The sequence below is a fragment of the Perognathus longimembris genome, chromosome 3 (assembly GCF_023159225.1).
Source record: "Perognathus longimembris pacificus isolate PPM17 chromosome 3, ASM2315922v1, whole genome shotgun sequence".
NCBI classification, from domain to species: Eukaryota; Metazoa; Chordata; class Mammalia; order Rodentia; family Heteromyidae; genus Perognathus; species Perognathus longimembris.
This window is the reverse complement of record NC_063163.1, coordinates 117,205,083-117,226,207: the sequence shown is the minus strand read 5'-3', so window position 1 is coordinate 117,226,207 and position 21,125 is coordinate 117,205,083. Positions and strand designations below refer to the sequence as shown.

The window sequence follows — 21,125 nt, the reverse complement described above, 5'->3', positions numbered from 1 at the left end:
CTCAGGGACAGGACCTGATGTTCAAGCCTCAGGATTGGCAGCACTCACCCAGAGAATAATGGGGAAAGTTCAACAGCACCTGACTCCCAACTCCCCAAGGTCTAGCCCTGGAGGCTGAAACCTTGCTGGGGGCATAGCACAAACGGTAGAGCACCTGCCTAGTAAGTGGGAAGTCTTCCGTTCAAACCCAGTATAAGAGGAAGGGAGGCAGGAAGGAAAACAGGGAGTGGGGAGACAAGGGAGAGAGGGAGGTAATGAGAGAGGAAAAGAAAAATGGGGCACGGGGATTAGTAAAAACTGATTTGGTTGGTTAGTAGAACTGACAAAATTCCCACCCCATAAGGCTCTGAATTAGTAGAGGGACAGAAAGTAAACACAACAACTAAATAAAAGACACTAAGTCAGTAAGGATCAAGGACGTAGCTGTGGGGTGGCTGGGAAAGGCTTCTCTGAGGTGAGAATTTACCAAGGTCTGGTAAACTAAGAGTCACAGGCTAAATTAGTCTAATTTTGCTGGGTCCATGGTCTAAGATTAAAATAAAGTTTTGCTGTTTGGGTTTTCCACCCCTCTCCCATTTCTAAATAGTCGAAAAAAATCATATTTCATGCATATAAGGATTACATGCAATACAAATGTCAGAGTCCATAAAAAAAAAAAAAAGCGTAACTGGCACACAGCCATACTCATTCATTTATGTATCTTCTGTGGTTGTTTCTGCACAACAGAGAACATCTGGCTCCCTGCAGAAACAGAACTGCTGAACCTTGTTAGGCCTAAGGATGTGAATGGCCTTGGTGGATCCGTGTTCTAGCCAGACTGCAAATGCACAAGCCCAGAGACAGCAAGCACAACGTGTAGAGCAGATGGAGAAAAAGTCCGCACAGCTCTGTAGCAGAATGAAGGCCAGGCACAGTGGCTCACAGCTATAATCCCAGCTACTTAAGAAGGCAGAAATCAGAGGCTCATGATTCAAGGCCAGCACAGGCAGAAAGCTAGTAAGATTTCCATCTCAACCCAAGAACTGGGCACAGGTGACCTCTACCTATGACTCCGGCGTGGGGAGGTTATAGGCAGAAGGATGGTTGTCAGAGGCCAGACCTAGCAAAAATAACAATAAAATAAATACATCCATGAGACTTTACCAGAAATAACAAAACAAAAAACACAGAAGAGATACTTGTAAAAAGCAAGCTAGCCTCCAACAGCTTTGATGAATTTACTCTAGCAGTACGGCCCATTTTAATGTGAATAAACAATACGGTCTGATACTGGAGGTCAGAGGTGCCATGTGAACAAACGTCAGTGAGGGAAGAAGACCAACAAGGAAAGGGGAGAGGAGTCCAGCCAGGGCAGAAGAGGGGATGTGCTCAGGATCAACCTTGAGGGCATAAAACAGGAGAGGCGTATGACTGCAGAGGATGGAGTGGTACTGAGTTCCCATTTAACAGGGAGGAAAAGTCCAGGCAGTCCTCTGAGGGGATTTTTAATCTCTTTATTCATTTTCACACTGTGTAACACCAGTGACTCAGGAAGCCACCCAGGAGGGAGGAGTGGCTGCAGCCCTGTGCTGAGGACAAGCCTGTCAGTACCAGCTCGGAGACCTTCCGCCTCCCAATGACCAACTTCCAAAGAACCTGGCCACGGACTAGGATTTTAGTACTTTATATCCCTGTTTGTTTGTTTGCCAGTCCTGGGCCTTGGACTCAGGGCCGGAGCACTGTCCCTGGCTTCTTTTTGCTCAAGGCTAGCACTCTGCCACTTGAGCCACAGCGCCACTTCTGGCTTTTTCTATATATGAGGCGCTGAGGAATAGAACCCAGGGCTTCATGTATCCGAGGGGAGCACTCTACCACTAGGCCACATTCCCAGCCCTCCCTGTTACATTCTGTTACGTTTTAAATGAGCTTATTATCAAGAAATTAGAAAGTGCCGTGAAGGAAGGGGTGCGTGAAGGAAGGGGTGTGATCAGTGCTCAAGTCCCAGCACTTGGTCATCTGCCTGAAACATAAAAAAGGCATTCCTTTAAAAAATTGTGATTTTCCAAGCTCTCATTTTGCAGAGTTGTGAATACTTACAACTGTCATTTAGGAAAATGAGCCACTTTATTGTCATTTAATAGGACAAATGTAGAAACACCTGTAAATCGTCTCTCAAAGTAGAAAATAAAAATAATCCTGCTGAGTGGGAGGGAAAAGCTGGGAGAGAGTGAAGGAAGGCATGACATTGTCCAGAAAGAAAGAAACGTACTCACTACCTGACGTAGAAAATGGTAACCCCTCTGTACACTGCCATTATGGGAACAACTTAAAAATACTGCTAACTCAATAAGGGGATGTGGACTCGAGCATGGTCACATGCAAATACCAAGAAACTTTGGGGAGGGTTGGTAATGGCATCTGAACTCAGGGCTGCAAGACCGTCTGGCTTCAGCCATGGCCTCAGGCCAAGAAGCAAACTTTTTAAGCTCAGGTGCTACTGAATTTCCACTGGCCAGGAAATGCACGCAGTTATTGACCTGACACCACAGTCCCTTGTGAATACACAGAAAGGGACACGGCCAGCTTCCTCTGGTCATTAGTTCACGGAAGAGAACAGTGGTTGTCTTGAGTGCACACCAGAGAGGAAGAGACTTACAGCTGCCTGCCCCCTGCCCCCATGTGGTGAAATGTTAACACAAAAGGGTCAGCAGCATTAAACAATAATACACTATTCTTTGAAAATAAAGGAAGGTAAAAGAATGAAGTCCAGTTTTCAAATATTTAATTCAACTCTACCAGCAACTGTCACTCAATAAACACAGCGTTGCCCACTCTAGAATCCAAGAGCAAGGCAGGGTCCTCCTGCCCCTCCGTATAACCTAGGCCAAGAAACAGATGCTCACAACGCTCAAGCTAATGAGACAGGTGAACGCCAACAAGAGAGGGAGGCAGAAAACAGCCCATCTGTCTTTAAAAACAACACAAAACAAAAACAGCAACTTGTACATACTATTTAAGACAGAGTCTTAGCAATGTCCCAAATTACTTAGCAGAATTATCGAAAGAAGAAAAAAAAAATCAAGAGAAGTATATAATTTCAGACTCCTCAGTTCCCAGGTCTGAACTGCTTGTGGAGCTAGAAGAGATTCGCCCGCCTAACTGAAACTGATGTACTGAAGAGAAGCCACTCGTCAAAATGACGGGCCTGATTCTTCTCTAACCGAAAAGTACCACAGAGCAACCTGACCTATAAGCTGGAAAACTGAACACCAACTTTATTTTCATAGATAGTTCTTTTTTTTGGGGGGGGGGGGAGCGCAGTCTTGGGGCTTGAACTCAGGGCCTGAGCACTGTCCCTGGCTTCTTTTTGCTCAAGGCTAGCACTCTACCTCTTGAGCCACAGCGCCACTTCCGGCTTTTTCTGTGTATGTGGTGCTGTGGAATGGAACCCAGGGCTTTGTGCAAGCACTCTTACCGCTAAGCCACATTCCCAGCCCCAGAGATAGTGTCCCTCACACACCAACTTGAAGCAGTTAACCTCTCTGTAAGCCATATCAACAAGTGTCTACTGGAAGATTCCCCTTCTCCCTGGTGCAAAAGTCAAGCTGGGCTGCTCAATGACCAATAGCAACTGAGGTAACACAACTTCCAAAGCCACAACTTCCTTCCCTCTAAAAGGAAACAGGGCCCAGTGCCAAGGGTCAATTCTGTAATCCTGGCTACTGAGGAGGCTGAGAGATGAGCATTATGGTTCAAAGCCCACCTGTGAGACTGTCTCCAACTAACCACCCAAAAAGTTGAAAGTGAAATGGTACAACACCTTGAGCAAAACAGCTCAAGAACAGTGTCCAGGCCCTGAGTTCAAGCCCCAAACACAACATTAATTTTAAAACAATAAACAGGGCCATCGCTCCAGAAAGTTTGATGAAGGAACGAATGTGAAGTGAGAACAAGAGTGACAGGCAAAACCAAGTCAACAAGTCTGCAAAGGACCTATTCTTTGTGAAATTAATATCAAATACTGAAGCTGGGAAATTTCATGATTGGTTGTTGTTGCTAATCCTGGGGCTTGAACACAGGGCCTGGGAGCTGTCACTGAGCTTTTTGTGCTGAAAGCTAACTCTCTACCATAATGGAGCCACGGTCCCACTTTCCACTTTGTGGTGGTTAATGGGAGATACAAGTGTCACAAACTTTCTTGAGCAGGCTGGCTTCAAACTGTGAACCTCAGACCTCACTTGAGTAGCTGGGATTATTAGTGTGAGCTACTGGCACCTGACCCCTACATTCCTAATATTTTGAAAAAACACATTCTGAATAGCCTGTATGAGGTGGCATTAACATGTATGTGTGCATGTAAATTAAATTTCTTATTGCTCCAACAGTAGATTCCAAAATAAAGAAATCATGAGAGAATTATTTTTTGTTTATATTCTCTCCTTTCTAAATTTATATCAGTATGGCTAATAATTAAAAGTTATGGGAGCTGGGCGCTGGTGGCTCACGCCTGCAATCCTAGCTCCTTAGGAGGCTGAGATCTGAGGATTGCAGTTCAAAGCTAGCCTGGGCAGGAAAGTCCTTGAGACTCTTATCTGCAATTAACCACCAAAAAAACTGAAAGCAGAGCTGTGGCTCCAAGTGGTAGAGGGCTAGTCTTGAGCAAAAGAGCTCCAAGCCCCATGACCAACAACAGCAAAAAAGTAACAGGAATGACAGTCAACTATACAATCAGGTCACTGCCCTTTGCTATGTCACCACTTCAGACAATTCATGCATCTATCTAGTTTTCCCTTTAACCAGTCATTTTACAACAGTTATCATGTGAAACACACAAAATATTCCACATAAAACTACCTCTAAATAAATCTAATAATGAATTATCTACAAGTAGGAATTCATACACAATTCCAAGACTAAACACTTCAATAATCCAATCCAATTTTTGGAACTAAGTTGGTAGAAAAACTGGCTGGTATTAATATTAACTTTGCCCAGACTTTTTGGTGATCTATATGAACAATCCCAACTCACAGTTTTCACTCTGACTGTACAGGAAATGCTTTCTGCAACCCAACACATCTAAAAAGGTTTCATTCTGAGTGATGCAACCCTCCACATAGCCTCAAAAGCCAAGGGTCAGAGGCCTTTATAAAACTCCTAGCCAGGCACTGGTGACTCATGCCTATACTCAGGAGGCTAGGATCTGAGGATGGAGGTTCAAAGCCAACCTGAGCAAGAACATTCCTGAGACTCATCTCTAATTAAGCACAAAAAAAGCTGGAAGTAGGGCTGTGGCTCAAGTGGTAGGGCAGGAGCTTTGAGCAAACTCAGGGACAGCATGCAGGCCCTAAACTCAATTCAAGTTCCAGGACGGACGGACGGACGGACACACGAACGCGGACACACACAGGCTCTCCCCTCTCTCACTCACATGGAACAAACATGTTAGCTTAGAAGCAAGAATTTGTAATCCACCTACTATCTCTTTGAGCTTATAACTGAAAAAAAATGGACTCAAAAGCTACAGGCACTTATTTGTTTCCTACACAAATATGACATCGTTGATTATGTTTGGTTTATCTCCTCCCCTCCCCCCTAGTCCTGGGACTTGAATTCAGGGCCTGGGCACTGTCCCTGAGCTGCTTCTGCTCAACCACTTGAGCCCCAGTGCCACTTCCAGCCTATTCTGTTAATGTGGTACCGAGGCATCCAACCCAGGGCTTCATGCATGCTAGGCAAGCACTCTATCGCTAAGCCACATTCCCAGCCTGTTTGGTTTACCTTGATGTTTAAGGTTTCTCTCTTAGCTCCACTTAAAAATACTTTTAGTCTCCCATGAAACCATTACAAAAAACATTATTTCACAAAGGCAATTTATCTGGAAGCTTACTACTAAAAATTAATTATTACCATAAACTGACAATTCAGACCAAATGCTTCGTGGGAGGCCAATAAGGCTACAGAGTGCGTTAGGGAATATTAAAGTATAACCCAAGTCCTTAGTAAGAATGCACTTATAGATTCACAGACGTCACTTTGTACATATTGTACAAGTTTACGTCTAGAGAAGAGTATTTTGCTAACCTTTTCCCATCAATATAATGACAACCATTACTACCAACAAATTCTGTATACAACTAACCCTTACTTCTGCCTAAACTTATTTTCTGTTACTCTGGTATCAGTGGCGCTAGAAAACAGTTATTTTTCCTAATAATGGATCCATTCATGATTTGAAGAGTTATATGCTGCCTTTTAACCCTTCATTCTCTCAGACTTTCCTCATGACTGACTTTCAATCATATAATCATCTTTTGAATCTCCCCAGAACCATCTCCAAGGTTTCTTAATTCCTTTTAAGCTGAGAAACCTAGAAATGAAAACAACACTCAAGTAAGGGGATGACCATCTATATAAATGATAATACCGGGCTGGGAATATGGGCTAGTGGCAAGAGTGCTTGCCTCATATACATAAAGCCCTGGGTTCAAAATTCCCCAGCACCACATATACAGAAAATGGCCAGAAGTGGCACTGTGGCTCAAGTGGCAGAGAGCTAGCCTTGAGCAAAAAGAAGCCAGGGACAGTGCTCAGGCCCTGAGTTCAAGGCCCAGGACTGGCTAAATAAATAAATAAATAAATAATGCCATCCTATCCTAGTGCCTCCATATCACTTACCTATACTAAAATCAATACCTTTACAAAAATGTCCTGTGATGTTTCTGATTTAGTTTTCATATTTTCTTAAACTAAGCATATTTACACTGTGTTGTACAAGTTCTCTAAGCCTACGTAATGCCTTGCAAAGTGTTCCTAAAAGTTTATAAACGCCACATTTTCAGTTCAACAACAAAGTCACAGATGATGTTTGGTTTACATGAAGTCACCACTAAGAATATAAAACATAAATGATGACTTAGAAATGGTTTGTATCTTAAGGGCATTATAAACTCATGGAGGAAAGACTGATACTTTCAAATAGCCAGGAACTGCTGGCTCATGCTTGTAATCTTAGCTATTCAGAGGCTGAGATCTAAGGATCACGGTTCAAAGCCAGTTCGAGAAGACAAACGTAGGAATCACTTATCTCCAATTAACCAACAAAAGGCCAGAAGCAGACCTGTGGCTCAAATGGTAGGGCATAGCCTTGAGGGAAAAAAGCCAAGGAACAGTGTCCAGGCCTTGAAGTCAAGTCCAAGTACTAGGGTTGTAAAAATCTGTCAATTAAATAGTGTATTGTTCTATCAAACCTCTCCTTTAAAAAACAAAAAAAGAATTATACCAGCTGGATGCTGGTGATTCACACCTCTAATTCCAGCTACTTAGGAGGTTTGAAGCCAGCCCAGGCAGGGAAAAGTCCAGGAGACTCTCATCCCAATTAATCACTCAAAAAGCTGGAAGTGAAACTGTGGCTCAAGTTGTAGAGTGTCAGGAGCAAAACAACTCAGAGACTGCACTCACGCCCTGAGTTCAAGTCCCAGCATTGGCACTAAAAAGTTAGGACTAGTCAGAGACCAAAAGTACTGTATTGGTCTCCATGTAGCCACTTTAGCCTGATAATTTTGCAACTCATGGGGACATGTATTTTTTGTCCAGTCCTGGGACTTGAACTCAGGGCTGAGCACTGTCCCTGGCTTCTTTTTGCTCAAGGCTAGCACTCTACCACTTGAGCCACAGCGCCACTTCTGGCTGTTTTCTATATATGTTGTGCTGAGGAACTGAACCCAGGGCTTCATGTATATGAGGCTAGCTCTCTTCCAATAGGCCATATTCCCAGCCCTGGGGCTTGAACTCAGGGCCTGACCTACACCCCCACTTGAGCCACAGCACCACTTCCCCGGCCTTTTCTGTTTATGTGGTACTGAGGAGTCAAACCCAGGGTTTCATGCCTTCTAGGCAAGCACTCTGCCACCAAGCCACATTCCCAGCCCCTTACAAGTCTCCTTTTTTTTTTTTTTTTTTTTTTTTTTTTGCCAGTCCTGGGCCTTGGACTCAGGGCCTGAGCACTGTCCCTGGCTTCCTTTTGCTCAAGGCTAGCACTCTACCACTTGAGCCACAGTGCTACTTCTGGCTTTTTCTGTGTATGTAGTACGGAGGAATCGAACCCAGGGCTTCATGGATATGAGGCGAGCACTCTACCACTAAGCCAGATTCCCAACCCAGGGGCATGTATTTTTTAGTATCCTAACATTTACTATCTTGTTCGCTTCTCCCAATTTGTCTTACCTCAATTGTTTTAGTTGTACACCAATGGTACCGACTCTTACCCAGATGGGTGGCTACCCTTCAGTTTGGTTCCACGTAACTTAGTAATAAAACAACTTGATTGATAATAATCTAATGTCAGGATATCTATTTGTCTTGATTTATCATTAGGAGAGAGAGGCCTATGAATGCACATGTATATCTCAAAGTAATAGAAACCAATTATCCTGGTGGAGAAAAAAATATACAGAACTCAACTCCTTTCAATTTCTCTGTTCTAATAATAATTAAAGCTTTTTCATGTGTTAGATGTTTTGCATGCATGGTCTCAAAATCTTACAATAATCTAATTGAAAGCATGATCGTCCCTTATTTGCAAGAGAAATTAAGATATGGAGAAGTTAAGATTTGTAAGGTCATTCAGCTATTAAGTAGCTAAATTAAGCTTTGAACTCAGGTAGTCTAAATTCCAAGCCCAGTCTTAGCAGCTCCTAATTATAATGTCATACTAGCTCACAGTATTCCAGATTAAATTATGAGATTCTCCCTCTCAGTGGTAAAGGTATTTATGTATGCATGAGTAAAAACTCCTAGAGAGATTACAAAAGGATTTCCTCATTAACCAAGCTTAGAGATGTTATCCACAAGGTTTTACTGCTTATAATTAAAGGCAATAATCTAAGGATAGTGTTTTGTCTGATCTAAAAGTTACTCAATACTCATGGGTGGACAAAAGTTGAATATACACACATATAAATATTCATCCCAAGAGTAAGATATTCTCCCTACTTTTTAGAATATAAAGGAGTGCCTGATGAAAAAAATTTTCTCCAAAGACACCCATCACAAGTTAAAGAACTCCCCCCCTTTTTTAAATTAATTAAATTTTTTTGCCAGTCCTGGGGCTTACACTCAGGGCCTGAGCTCTGTCCCTGGCTTCCTTTTGCTCAAGGCTAGCACTCTACCACTTGAGCCACAGCGCCACTTCTGGCCTTTTCTGCATATGTGGTGCTGAGGAATCAAATCCAGGGCTTCATACGTGCAATGCAAGCACTCTACCACTAGGCCACATTCCTAGCCCCCAACCCTACCTTTTTTTTGCCAGTCTCAGGGCTTGAACTCTGGGCCTGGGCACTGTCCCAGAGTTCTCTACCACTTGACCCACTGCATCACTTCCAGCTTTTTCTGAGTAATTTATTGAAGATAAACATGTTATGGGGTTTCCTGCCCAGGCTGGTTTTCAACCATGATCCTCAGATCTCAGTCTCCTGAAGAGCTAGGATTATAGGCATGAGCCACTAGTGCCGGGCTCCATAACTCTCTTAATTCAAGATAAAAGCCACACTTACTTTGATGCTGGAAAATGAGAATTTAAAAAAAGGGTGCTTCAGCAAAGTATGGACAAGGTTAGATCTCTTAAATCAGATGTTAGAAGAGTTTACAGCTCTTGCTGCTGCAAGACATCAATGCATTTGTACCCAAACATTCCAACAAAGCCAGAAACGCAAGAAAACAGATAAGATATATGGAAGACACTCTAATTCCTGGCACAAAGTAAAAAGAGCTCACCCACTTGTCCCTTATAAAGTTGTGTAGCAGCAAAAACTAAAGGTAACATATCTGGGGAAATCCCTTCACCCTCTTAGTCAGACAGAAAAACAACTACTCATTTCAAGGAGAGGGGAATTTTCACCCTGTACAGAAAACTGCCAACTAACTATTGCATTCATTCCTTTGTTCAATCTTTTTATCTAAAGCTCACTAGCATAGCAGATTCAATGTCTAAAAAGTTAAACCAAGCTTAGCCTCTACAAGGAGAGGAGAAGCATTTACAACAACTACAAATCACACATCAAAATTCTTCTTTGAAATATCTGTCTTTAAAGCTAACATCAAACAGTAGCCTCAGCCTCATGGCTGGCTTCCCCTGAAGTGTAACCTGACAAGGTAAAAAGCTCATTGAAATATTTAACAGTGGTGGTATGGATTTCTTTGGATAGGTCAAGAAAAGCAGCTCATCCTTTTTAAAAACATAAAGGACCATTTTATGGGAAGTCATTCTCATAGTCCAAGAGGCTGTGCTTTTCCTCAGGGCTTTCTCAGAGACCTTATTGGGGAGGAAAATGAAAAGGCCAACAAAAGGACCTCTTTCCCCTCCCCAGCATCATCTACCTCAGCCACAGGGCCAGGAGCATCCACACTGTCATAAATGCCAGTAATTAGAGAATTAGGCCATAAAACCACCCACTCAGGTATAAGAGCCCAGGCCTCCAGCTTTATTTAATGCCTGCCATAAAAGATCCTGTACTTCCTTCTTTCAGGCCTTCACAACCAATGAAATGACAAGACCAACAGCCAAAAAAATAGCCCTTTGTCTGCCTGCTTCATACTGATGTGGTCAAGGAAACCATCTGGGTCCAGGTGAAGGATTTAAGATTCCTTTTTCTTAAGGAAAGATTCCCCATCTCCTCTAGCACCTAAGAAAGGATGTGCTGTATTGTGAGCACTAATATAATGCAAACTAAACTACTTCTTCCAGAAAAATCATTCTCATTCTCTAACTATTCCAGCCAATTCTTGACCTTAAGAAATATTAGTGTCTACAGAATGCTTTTTAAGTTTTAGCAAGGATATACTAGAGTGTAACAAGTTTAGAGTAGGGAGAAAGGGAGAAGAGAGATCTATCCTGCTCCCTATGCAGGAAATGAGAGTTAAAGACTTCACGAGGAATCTTTTTTTTTTTTGGCTAGCCAAAAGTTAAGTCAAATCTAAAAGCTAATTTTCATTCAGCTTATGTCTCAAAACCTAGAGCAATTTAGGAGCAATCAATAATTTCATTTGATTATCTGCTTTATAACAACCTACTCCAATCTACAAATAGCACAAGCCTCTCAGTTTTCTCAGTAAGACAGTTTATTCATTAAGCTTCATAAACCAGTCTAAGATAAGATCCAAGTAAGCACTTTATAACTGTGCACTCTTTAGCATCTTCTTTCCTACTAGTGCCTACAGGGTTAAGAATCTGATTCAAACTGTTGGTGCATCATGCCAGACTCATTAGTAATTTAACATTTCTTAATCCCTGAAAATAACATATACAAACAAAGAAGGGTTCCATCCCAACAATCCTCAGACAAGTTGCTCCTCAACTACGGTGATGGTCACAAAGCTTTCCCTTTCTCCAAGTCCCCATTTCTGGGCTAGCTCTCCACCTTGGCAGAAGAATGGAGACAAGATAGTCACAAAAGGTCTGATTGAAGGCCTTCAGTTAAGGGCTAGAAGGAAGCTGAAGTTTTGTGCCAACACCAGAGGAATGTGGGCAGGCACAAAGAGATCTTAATTAGGAGACCTACAATTAAAACCCAGCAAGTCTCCAAAAGAGAGAGAGGCTTTGCAGTGTGCTGTGCCTCAGAGCAAGCAAAGCTCGACCCACAGGGCAAGGGCAGAACCTGGGACAGACTCCAATACAGCTGTGCTCACAGACACACACACACACACACACCTGCCCCCAGGTGTGAAGTAGATCAAAATGTAAGTATTTTCACTTCCAATCAGAAGATGTCACTATTTTGTAAATTATTTCCTCCAGAACCAAGTTCCTTAAGATAAATTAGAAGAAAAGTGAGGCCATGGCATTTGGTTTTCAACGAGGGAGCAAAGTCCTGAAAGACTGCATTTCTTATGTTCAATAGAAACCAAAGCACTTCTTTTCAGAACATATTAACAACTACTTCGGATACAGTGGGACTATCCCTTCTGATTTAAAAATACATTGATGTAGGGCTGGGGATATGGCCTAGTGGCAAGAGTGCTTGCCTCCTATACATGAGGCCCTGGGTTCAATTCCCCAGCACCACATATACAGAAAACGGCCAGAAGTGGTGCTGTGGCTCAAGTGGCAGAGTATTAGCCTTGAGCAAAAAGAAGCCAGGGACAGTGCTCAGGCCCTGAGTCCAAGGCCCAGGACTGGCCAAAAAACACACACACACACAAAAAAAATTGATGTGGATTTTTCAGTTATTCAAAAGCACAGACACCTAAAGGAATATACCATCTAGATGAAAAATAATGAAAGACCTACAGCAAATAAAAATTATAGTAAAAAGGGCTTCTGGAGCCAGGAGCCAGTGGCTCACACTTGTAATCCTATCTACTCAGGGGGCTGAGATCTGAGGATCATGGTTCAAAGCCAGCCCAGGGAAACTTATTTCCAACTAACCACCAGAAAAAAACAGAGCTGGTGCCATGGCTCAAAGTGGTATAGCACTAGCCTTGAGCAAAAAGGCTCAGGGACAGCGTCCAGGCCCTGAGTTCAAGTCCCACAAATGACAATAAGGAAAGAAAGAAGGGCAGAAGGAAGGAAGGGAGGAAGGGAGGGAGGGAGGGAGGGAGGGAGGGAGGGAGGGAGGGAGGGAGAGAGGGAGGGAATAAGGAAGGAAGGAAGGAAGGAAGGAAGGAAGGAAGGAAAGAAGGGAGGGAGGGAGGGAGGGAGGGAGGGAGAAGGGGGGAGGGGGGAAGGAGAGAAAGGGGCTTCTAAACACAGATAATGCCTGGAGTTCCACAGGTCCTCAGAATTATGCTTAAAATCTTAGCCTTAAGCCAGGCACTGGTGGCACATGCCTGTAAGTAATCCTAGCTACTTGGGAGGCTTGAGAGTGGAAGGCTCAAGGTTCCAGATAGACTGGGCAGTAAAGTTCACAAGATCCTATCTTAAGCCAGGAGGAGGTAGCTCTAGCCTGTAATCTTAGCTACTCAAGAGGCTGAGATCAGAGGATCCAGGTTTGAAGTCAATCTGGGCAGGAAAGTCTGCAAGGCTCTCATCTCCAATTAACCACCAAAAAGCTCAAAGTAGAGCTGTGGCTCAAGTAGGAAAGCACTAGCCTTAAGCAGACAAGCTCAGGGATAGTGCCCAGACCAAGTTGAAACCCTAGATCCAGTACAAAAAAAAAAAAAAAAGACAAAAGATAGTATCAAAATTAAGGAGCTGAGCTAGGAATGTGGCTTAGCAGTAGAGTGTTTGCCTAGCATGCATGATTCCTCAGTACCACATAAACAGAAAAAACCAGAAGTGGTGCTGTGGCTCAAGTGGTAGAGTGCTAGCCTTGAGCAAAAAGCAACTCAGGGACAATGTTCAGGCCCTGAGTTCAAGCCCCAGGACTGGCAAGCTGAAAGTGTGGCTCAAGTAGTACAGCATCAGTCTAGCAGGTCCAAAGTCCTATGCACAAACCTCAGTACTGTTAAAAAAAAAAAAATCAGCTGGGCACTGGTGGCCCATGACTGTAATCCTAGCCACTCAGGAGGCTGAGATTTGAGGATCATGGTTCAAAGCCAACCTGGGCAGTTAAGTTCATAAGACTCATATCTCCATAAACTACCACCACAAAGCCAGAAGTAGAGCTGTGGCTCAAGTGGTAGAACACTAGCTTTGAGCAAAAGAAGCATAGGGATAGGAACCAGGCCCTCAGTTAAAGCCCCAGGACAGCCACCAAAATAATAGTAGTGGCAGTCGTAGTAGTAATAATAGTAATAATAATAACTCATCTTCAAGCCAATCACACTGGCATGTGCCAGTAGTCCCAGCAACTCAGGAAGCTGAGGCAGGATGGACTAAGGGTTTGAGACCAGCCTTGGCAACAAAGAGAAGTCTAGCCTTTGGACCAGGAACATGGCTTAGAGAGAGAGAACACCTAAGTGAAAGGCCCCGAGTTCACTACCCCGTACTGTGAAGAAAATAAAAATTTATCTTTCTTGTTGCTTGTTATGAAATCCATCAACTTTAGCCAAGTCCTTTCTTATACTTTTCTACACAATGAAACATTTCCCAAGTTGAAATTTCTCCTAATAATAATGTCAGTTAAGCAGACAAATGTACCATCTGATATTAATAATCCCCAGCAATATCACTGACTCCTGCTCTTGAAGTCAAGAGAAGTTCTGACATCAACAAAAAGTTAATAGGATAAAAAGGAATCAGGATAATGGAACAAAAGATTCACAACTAAATGAGTACACCTTTCTCATTTTACAGATGAGAAATGTAAGGTTACAAGTGAACTGCCCGAAGTGTCCTATCCAGCCAGTGACAGAGGTGAGATGAGAGACCACACAAACTGCCACCACTCCACCTGGGTTCCATGCTGCATTTTCCTTTTGACAAGCTCAGGATTTGCTGTGAGGGCAATGGAGGAAAAACTCTCTCTTGATACCTACGCCTGGTGAGCCTCCAAAAATTCACTCTCCAACTCCCTTCCAGCTAGAAGACTATACTCCTATCATTCCAACCCCAAAGCCTACTTCAGGCCATGAACTGAACTGAAACTCCAAATGAAAACAAATGCACACCAACACTGTAATTCAGTTTCAATTTATATCTAATTAAGGTCTGCAATGTTATGATCAGGAAGAAAATTATGCTTTTAACATTTTGAGGGGCGGAATGGAAGGTGATTGGATTATGAAATTCATACACAGGCTAGTAGTTGATGAACTATTTCTGAAGCTTACACTGAAACAGCCAACAGATGCTGTCTGCTGTTTATTTAGACGGCAAAGCACAGCAGTATGGGCATTCCTGAGACATCCTTAGGAAAATAGTTTGCTAACACTATGAAGAGAAGGGGAGAGGAAAGGCAAAACAGGACCTCTGTGATTGCTTACAGTGTGCAAGGAAATACAACTCTACTTCCTACTTGTCCCACAGAAAGCCCAAATAAAGAAACCAGACACACCTACATGTTAAAAAAAAAATTCCATTCTAACAACAATTTGGTCCTGAAGAACTGACATGTCAGTTGCTACCTAGAGATCATTCAGGGCAAGTGAAGTTAGGTACCAACAGCTACAGAGAACGAATCTCCAATGGCTGAGAGTTCCAACGGGGAAGTGATCGAAGTTCTTTCACCTAATCTTAGAAGTTATACAGGGAGCATTTGGTCAGTATTCACTTAAAACAAACTATAGTGGAAAGAGGTTAGACTCATATAACATCTCTTTGTGAATCTGGCTAATAAAACTTGATGTATGAGTATGAGCACACTCTGAGAAGCAATCTTTTAGAATTCAGTAAATTCTGCTAGCCAAGGGGGATCTCTAAACTTCCTTTAGAAACTTATCACTGATGCGTAAAGACTGTCTAACCCAATGTTTGGTGTCCACACTGAAAACTACCAGGTTGGAGAAGACCATCACTCTGGCTTACCACTTAACAACACATAGCATCAACAATACCATACAGCCTGAAACTACCACATCAAAGCTTACCGAGAGCTCATCCAAGGCCAATTCAGAAGAAATACTGACATTTAAGGCATAAGGCAGAGTCAACCACTCTTCTTGTAACAAAGTAGTAACTACTGTTCAGGCAAAAGTTTTCAGTAAAAAATACCTCTCTTTCCAATATGATTTTATTTGAAGTAACTACAATTCCTTGACAAGCTTTATGCTATAAACTAATGTTAGGTCGAATAAAAAGCTAGCTTAACAATCATCTTCTGATATCAGTAGGTAAGAAACTGTTCACACCTGATTAAAAGTTAAAAGGTGATTTGTCAAAGACCTACAGATAAAAATATTCTGGTGCCCAGACATTAGGTCCCTGAATCCAGGTTTCTCTCTTTCTAACCAGTCTCTTGAAAAGCTATGATTGGAAGCTGTCAATGTAAAACTTTGCTTTTGAATTATAATAATATTTGGAATATGAACACTTTGTCCTTCAATGCAAAATACAAAAGCATGCTAAACAAGAAGAAAATGCTTTAGAATCCCCTTAAAACAAACTTCTTTCTTATTTTACTCTTAACATACATACGGCTACAATTCTACTTATAACCAGGCAAGTTTCAATTTTGAAAATAAGCAGGTAAATGAAATGTCAGAAAGTCTATTCTTTTTTTTTTTTTTTTTTTGCTGCCGTATCTTTTAAAAAAGCAAAATCAACTCACATTTAGGCACCAACTCCATGCAAGTAACCTGACCGGTTCAGTCTTTTTGTCATGTATGAGGCCTTTGGTTCTCCAACTACATGGGATCTGTGTGGTTAGCTTAAAAAATACAGAATTGGCCTTTCAAAAAAAAAATCATCATCTAGAGCAACCAACAAATAGTCTCAAACAACCTTGCTGCCTGCAGCTGCCTTCTGAAGGCTGGGAAAAGGAGGTGGAGACAGAGCAGAGCGAGGTAGGGAGAGGGGATGCAGCAGCGAGCTACCCAGCGAGGAACACGCCCCCACCAAGTCCTCCGGGCTCTGTCAGAAGGCGGGCGGGCGTCAGTCTCCTGATCAGGCTGCCTTAGAAACGATTTTTAAAAGGGGGCAGGAAGATTAACAACTGAAAAATGTCAGCTTCTCGAAAGGAGGGGCCAGGGTCCCTGAGATCTCCGCCCTGCCCTTCTTCCCAGGGTCTCTCATAGATCTTAAGTGGCGTGGGGCACAACGGGCAACAAGGGGTTTGCCCAGGATATTTTGTGTGCACCAACGGCAGAGCACGCAGGAAACGGCTGGTGGTTATCTTTCCCTTTCTGTTTCAATCAAGAGCACTCCAGAGCAGCCAGCCCCTGCCCCCTCCCCTTTGCTTCAGCCCCTAGCAGCTGCTCTTCCTCTCCCACCCCCCCACCCCACCCCCCAGCCCTGCGATTCAAACTGCCCCCTTCTGCATCCAATGGAAAACAAATGCGCAACACCACGGGCTGAACCTGAACTCAACTTCCCCTCCCAGGGCAACTTTCCTTTTCGCTGAAGGAGGCTGAGGAACACTCACCAAAGCATCCCCCAACCTCACCCTCGTCCCAGCGGGAAGCGCCATGGCTCTGACCCTTCACCGGCCCCCCCCGACCCCCCCCTTAGAGGAATCAGACAACCCTAACTCCCAAGGACTAACTTTGCTTCCTAATCCTCCTCCTCCTCCCCATCCGAAGACCCACCATCACCACCACACTAAAGCAGAACTGTCCCTTCTCTCCTCCGCGCCCCAACCCGGCCTCCCCACCCTGGCCAAGTCGCAGGATTGGCCTAGGAAAAGGTGGATCAATAAAGAAATGACGAGAAAGGGAGCGAGGGCGGGAGGGAGCTAGCGCTGGAGAGACTTGCAAGCACTCAGGCGCAATGGGTGGGGTGGAGGAGAGCAGCTGCGTCCCTCGGGAGGATGCTGCCCCAATCCCACCCCCCCACCCCCGCCCACCAAACACCTCCCCTCACTGGGGGCCCCCTCCCCCCAGAACTGGAGGGTAAAGCCTGCCCCTCTCCTGGGGACCACTGGAAAGCTTCTCTCCTCCAAGCCTAGTTCCCCTCCAAGATGTCATTGATTTTTCATTCTGAAGGAGGGAAGGGAGGGAAGGGCGGGCGGGCGAGCCCCTGCCGCCAGCAGGCTGGGACTGTGGTCCTGGAGGATGGAGCAGAGCCTGCTGAGGGGACAGCACCGTTATCTCCGAGGGGGAGGAGGTGAGAGTGGCCAGGTGGAGGGGGGGGGAAAGGTTCCCGGGGGCGTGGAGGGGGGGGTGCCTGTCCGCCGGGGGTGGGCGTGGGGTGGGGTGGGAGCTGGAAGTGAGGGAAGGGGGAGTGGCCGCGAGGCAGGGGACCCGGCTGGGGATGGGGTGCAGGTGGCTGCGGGCTCAGGGAAGGCCAGGTGTGGGAGGGGGGAGGACCTGGATCCCCCAGGGGCCCCGGAGGAGGCCCCCCCCCACCCGAAAGATGTCCAGGGGGGAAGGCAGGCTGCCCCGGGAGCAGCACATCTGCCCGGAGAGGGAGGCGGGGATGTGGCGGGATCAGGTCTCTAGCAGGGAGGGAGGGAGGGAGCAATCTCGCTCGGATGAGGTAATCTGTGAAAGGAGGAGGGGTTCGGTCCCGGGATGGGAAGCCCCGGCGTGGGGGTCTGCGCCGCGGGGTTCGGGGAAGGGTCCCGAGGAGGAGGAGGAGGGGGCCGGGCGCCCTCGGCCGGAGAGGCGTGAGCCCCAGGCCCCCCGGGTGGGGGGGGGTCCCGGGGGTCCGCACCGGTGATGGTGAGGGGGGGATCCCCAGATGGGAGGGCCGGTCGCCCCGGGTCAGGGACCCCCAGGATGGAGGGTGCCCGCCTCGGGATGCTCCTCGCCCCGATGGGGGAGGGGAAGGGGCTCCGCCGAGGGTCGGGACCCCGGATCCGGGGGCTCCGCGCCCCCCTTACCTCTCCGCTGCCGCCTCCCCCGCCGCTCTCCCCAAACACGGCCCGGAACCGGCGCAGGTTGGTGCCGATGGCGGCCGAGACCTGCAGCGCCGCGTCGAAGCCCGGGCCCACCCGGAGCAGGGCCGGCCCCGAGGAGGCTGAGGACGATGACGAAGACGAAGACGAGGCGGACGACGAGGAGGCGGCCGAGGCGGCGGCCGCTCCCCCTGGAACCCCGGCCCCGCTGCTTCCCGCCGCCGCCGCCGCCGCCGCCGCCGCCGCCGCCGCCGCCGCCGCGGCCGCCGCCGCCGGGGGGGAGGGGGGCGCCCCGGGGCCGCCGCCGCCGGCCGGGGGCCCGGGGGGGAGCAGCAGGGCCGGGACGCGTTGCCGCGGGGCGCCCCCTAGGCCCCGGCGCCCCCCGCCGCCGCCGCCCCCGGTGGTCCCGGGCCGGGCGGGGAAGCGCCACCGACAGCTGTGCGCCATGTTCGCCCCGTGAAGTGAAGCAGCGAGAGGGAGAGGCGACAACACAGGGGGGCGGGGAGGCGGAGGGGGGGCGCGGGCCCCGGAACCTGCCTAACCCGCCCGGCGCCGCCCGGCCGCCCGCACCCCGCGGGCCGCTATGCCGAGCGCCGGGCCGCGCCCGCCCGCCCCGCAATCTGCATACGGGCCTCGGGCCTCCGCCTCCGCCGCCAGCCCGCGGCTCCGCTATGCCGAGGCCCGGGCCGCCGCCTCCTGCGCGCCCGCCCGCCCCGCAACCTGGATAACTGCACGCCCCGCCCTCCGGGAGCGGCTCGGCGCGGGCGGGGCGAGGAAGCCCAGGAGCCCCGAGCGGAGCGCGGGTTCCGGGGAGAGGGGGAGGGGAGGGGGCGCGGGCCGCGGGGCGGACGGGGGCGGAGGAGCCCGCCGGCCCGCCGGCCCGGGGAGCGGAGGCCGCCCGCCCGCCCTCCGGAGCGGCTTCCCGGGCCGCACCGCGCGGAGGCCGGGCCGGCAGGAAGGCGGCTTCTCCTCTCCTCCCCCCCCCGCCCCCCGGGGCACGGATGCCAGCGGGGTTCGCCCGGATCGCGCGCCTCCGGAGTCCGAGCGGCCTTATTGTGCGGCCGCCACACGGAAGCGCGGCCCGGCCCGCGGCTCGCGGCGTGCGGACCGCAAGGGCCGCGGCGGGGGCGCCTTCCCGAGATAAAGCGGAGCCCCTCCCTCCCCGCCCCGACGGAGCCCCCGGGGCCCGCGCCCGGGTGCGGGTCGCCGTGTGCTTTCTGTTCCCCCTTCCCCACCCCCCCCCCCCCCAGCCCGGGCTCCGGGCCCCGGCGTGCTCCGCGGAGGACGCGGCTTTGAGACCGAGCTGAAGTTGGGCGGCTAACGGGGCCTGGCGGGAGGCCCCCGCCCCTCTCCCAGTGCCCCGCGGACCCCGAGGCCTGCGCGGCGCGGGAGGCTGGGGGGGGGGGGTGGCGGCGGGCTCGCGCGCGTGGTCGGGAGCCGGGGGGCGGGGAGGGGAGGGCCCGGGAGGAGTGTCCGCCGGGCTCACTTTATTGCGGGTGAGAGGGGAGGGCGCCTCGCCCGCATGGCCGGGAAGGCCGAGAGGGGAGGGGTGCGGGGGGGGCCGTGCGTGGAGAACCTGGGGTGCGGTCGGGGAGGGGGGAGGTCGAGGCACCGGCAGCCCGGCCCTGGGGCAGCCTCCGTCTCCCCCCCCCCACACCCCACCCCACCCCCGTCCTCCGGTTCCCAGCCGGGCTGGAGTTCGCGGGAAGGTCACGCAGCCTCCCCGGACCCCCGCGCCCCGCGCGCGGCGAGCCCACCGCCGGCCGTGCCCGCCCGGGGCGGCGAACGGGAAGGAGAGGGAGGGTCGCGGGGAGCAGGTGGCCGTCGGCCCCCGGCCCTCGGGAGGGTGTGCACGCCTCCGGAGAAGGTCCACGGCCTCCTGGTGCTGAAACCCTCCGGTCCTCCCGACGGCGGCACGGGCGCGCGGGGAGGGGGGTGGTGGTGGGAGGGAGCGGGGAAGGGAGGGGACGCCCGGGCGGGCCCCCCCCCCAACTCCCCGAACTCGCCCGGGACCCGTCGCCCTTCCCGCCGCGCAGGAGGGGGGGGGGCGGCCCCCAGATGGTGGGCCGGGCGCACGCGCGCGCGCGCACCGCCCGATCCCCTCGGATCCCCGGGTCGCACCGCGTGGTGGGTGGGTGGGTTTACCCGGGGCCGGGGGTGGGGGGGTGGGGGGCACCCACCGCGGCGGGCCATTGTGGACCACCGCTCCGCGGCAGTCCATCCACTTAGCCTTGGGGGCCCCCGGGCTGGTGGTTTTTGTATTTCCTCCAGTGGAGCTGCTCTGATCAGTTACAGATTGGCGACCACGTGGATCCCCTCCAGCGTCCTGATTTGTTCCCTCGATCACTCTCTCTCGCTTATTTTTCTTTTGTATTTGCCGCCCCCCCTCCTCCTTTAATATGCATAACGGTCTGTAGAGGTGGTAGGCAGGGGGCTGAGTGACAGGCTTGATGGAACTGTGTCAACAACATTTCTTCCCGCCCTCCGCCCGGGCGCGGGGAAGGCCCGCCGGCCGGCGGGGCTCGGAGCAGCCCCGCTCGGGAGCGCACTTCGTGTAGCACAGGTGGGAGGTCTGCAGGGTGGGTGGCGGCCGAGAAGAAAGGACGCCTGCAGATTCAAGAATCCGGGCGGAAAACTCCGTGAGAAATCACCTAGTGTATCTCTGCACCTTCAGACTAAATGCAGAAGGAGCCCAGCGCAAATGGGAATTTGGTTTATTGTCAGAGGGGTTGGGTTGTTTTTGTTGGTGGGGGGGGGGGGGGGAAGGTAAGGGGA

The 21,125-nt window shown here is 49.1% G+C and overlaps 1 protein-coding gene across 3 annotated transcripts in view; it reads right to left on the bottom strand.

Annotated features, from left to right (window-relative positions):
• Kmt2a (lysine methyltransferase 2A) overlaps positions 1-18,830 on the bottom strand; it is a 67,632-nt gene extending 48,802 nt beyond the window's left edge. For 2 of the 3 annotated variants that reach the window (XM_048343928.1, XM_048343929.1), the window contains exon 1: positions 18,336-18,830. In XM_048343928.1, the coding sequence (XP_048199885.1) occupies positions 18,336-18,797 (462 nt within the window). In that variant the 5' untranslated portion in view covers positions 18,798-18,830. Of the gene's footprint in view, positions 1-16,124; positions 16,224-18,335 lie in introns of all 3 variants that reach the window. The other variant, XM_048343927.1, reaches the window with a different exon arrangement.
• Positions 18,831-21,125: the final 2,295 nt, after the last annotated feature.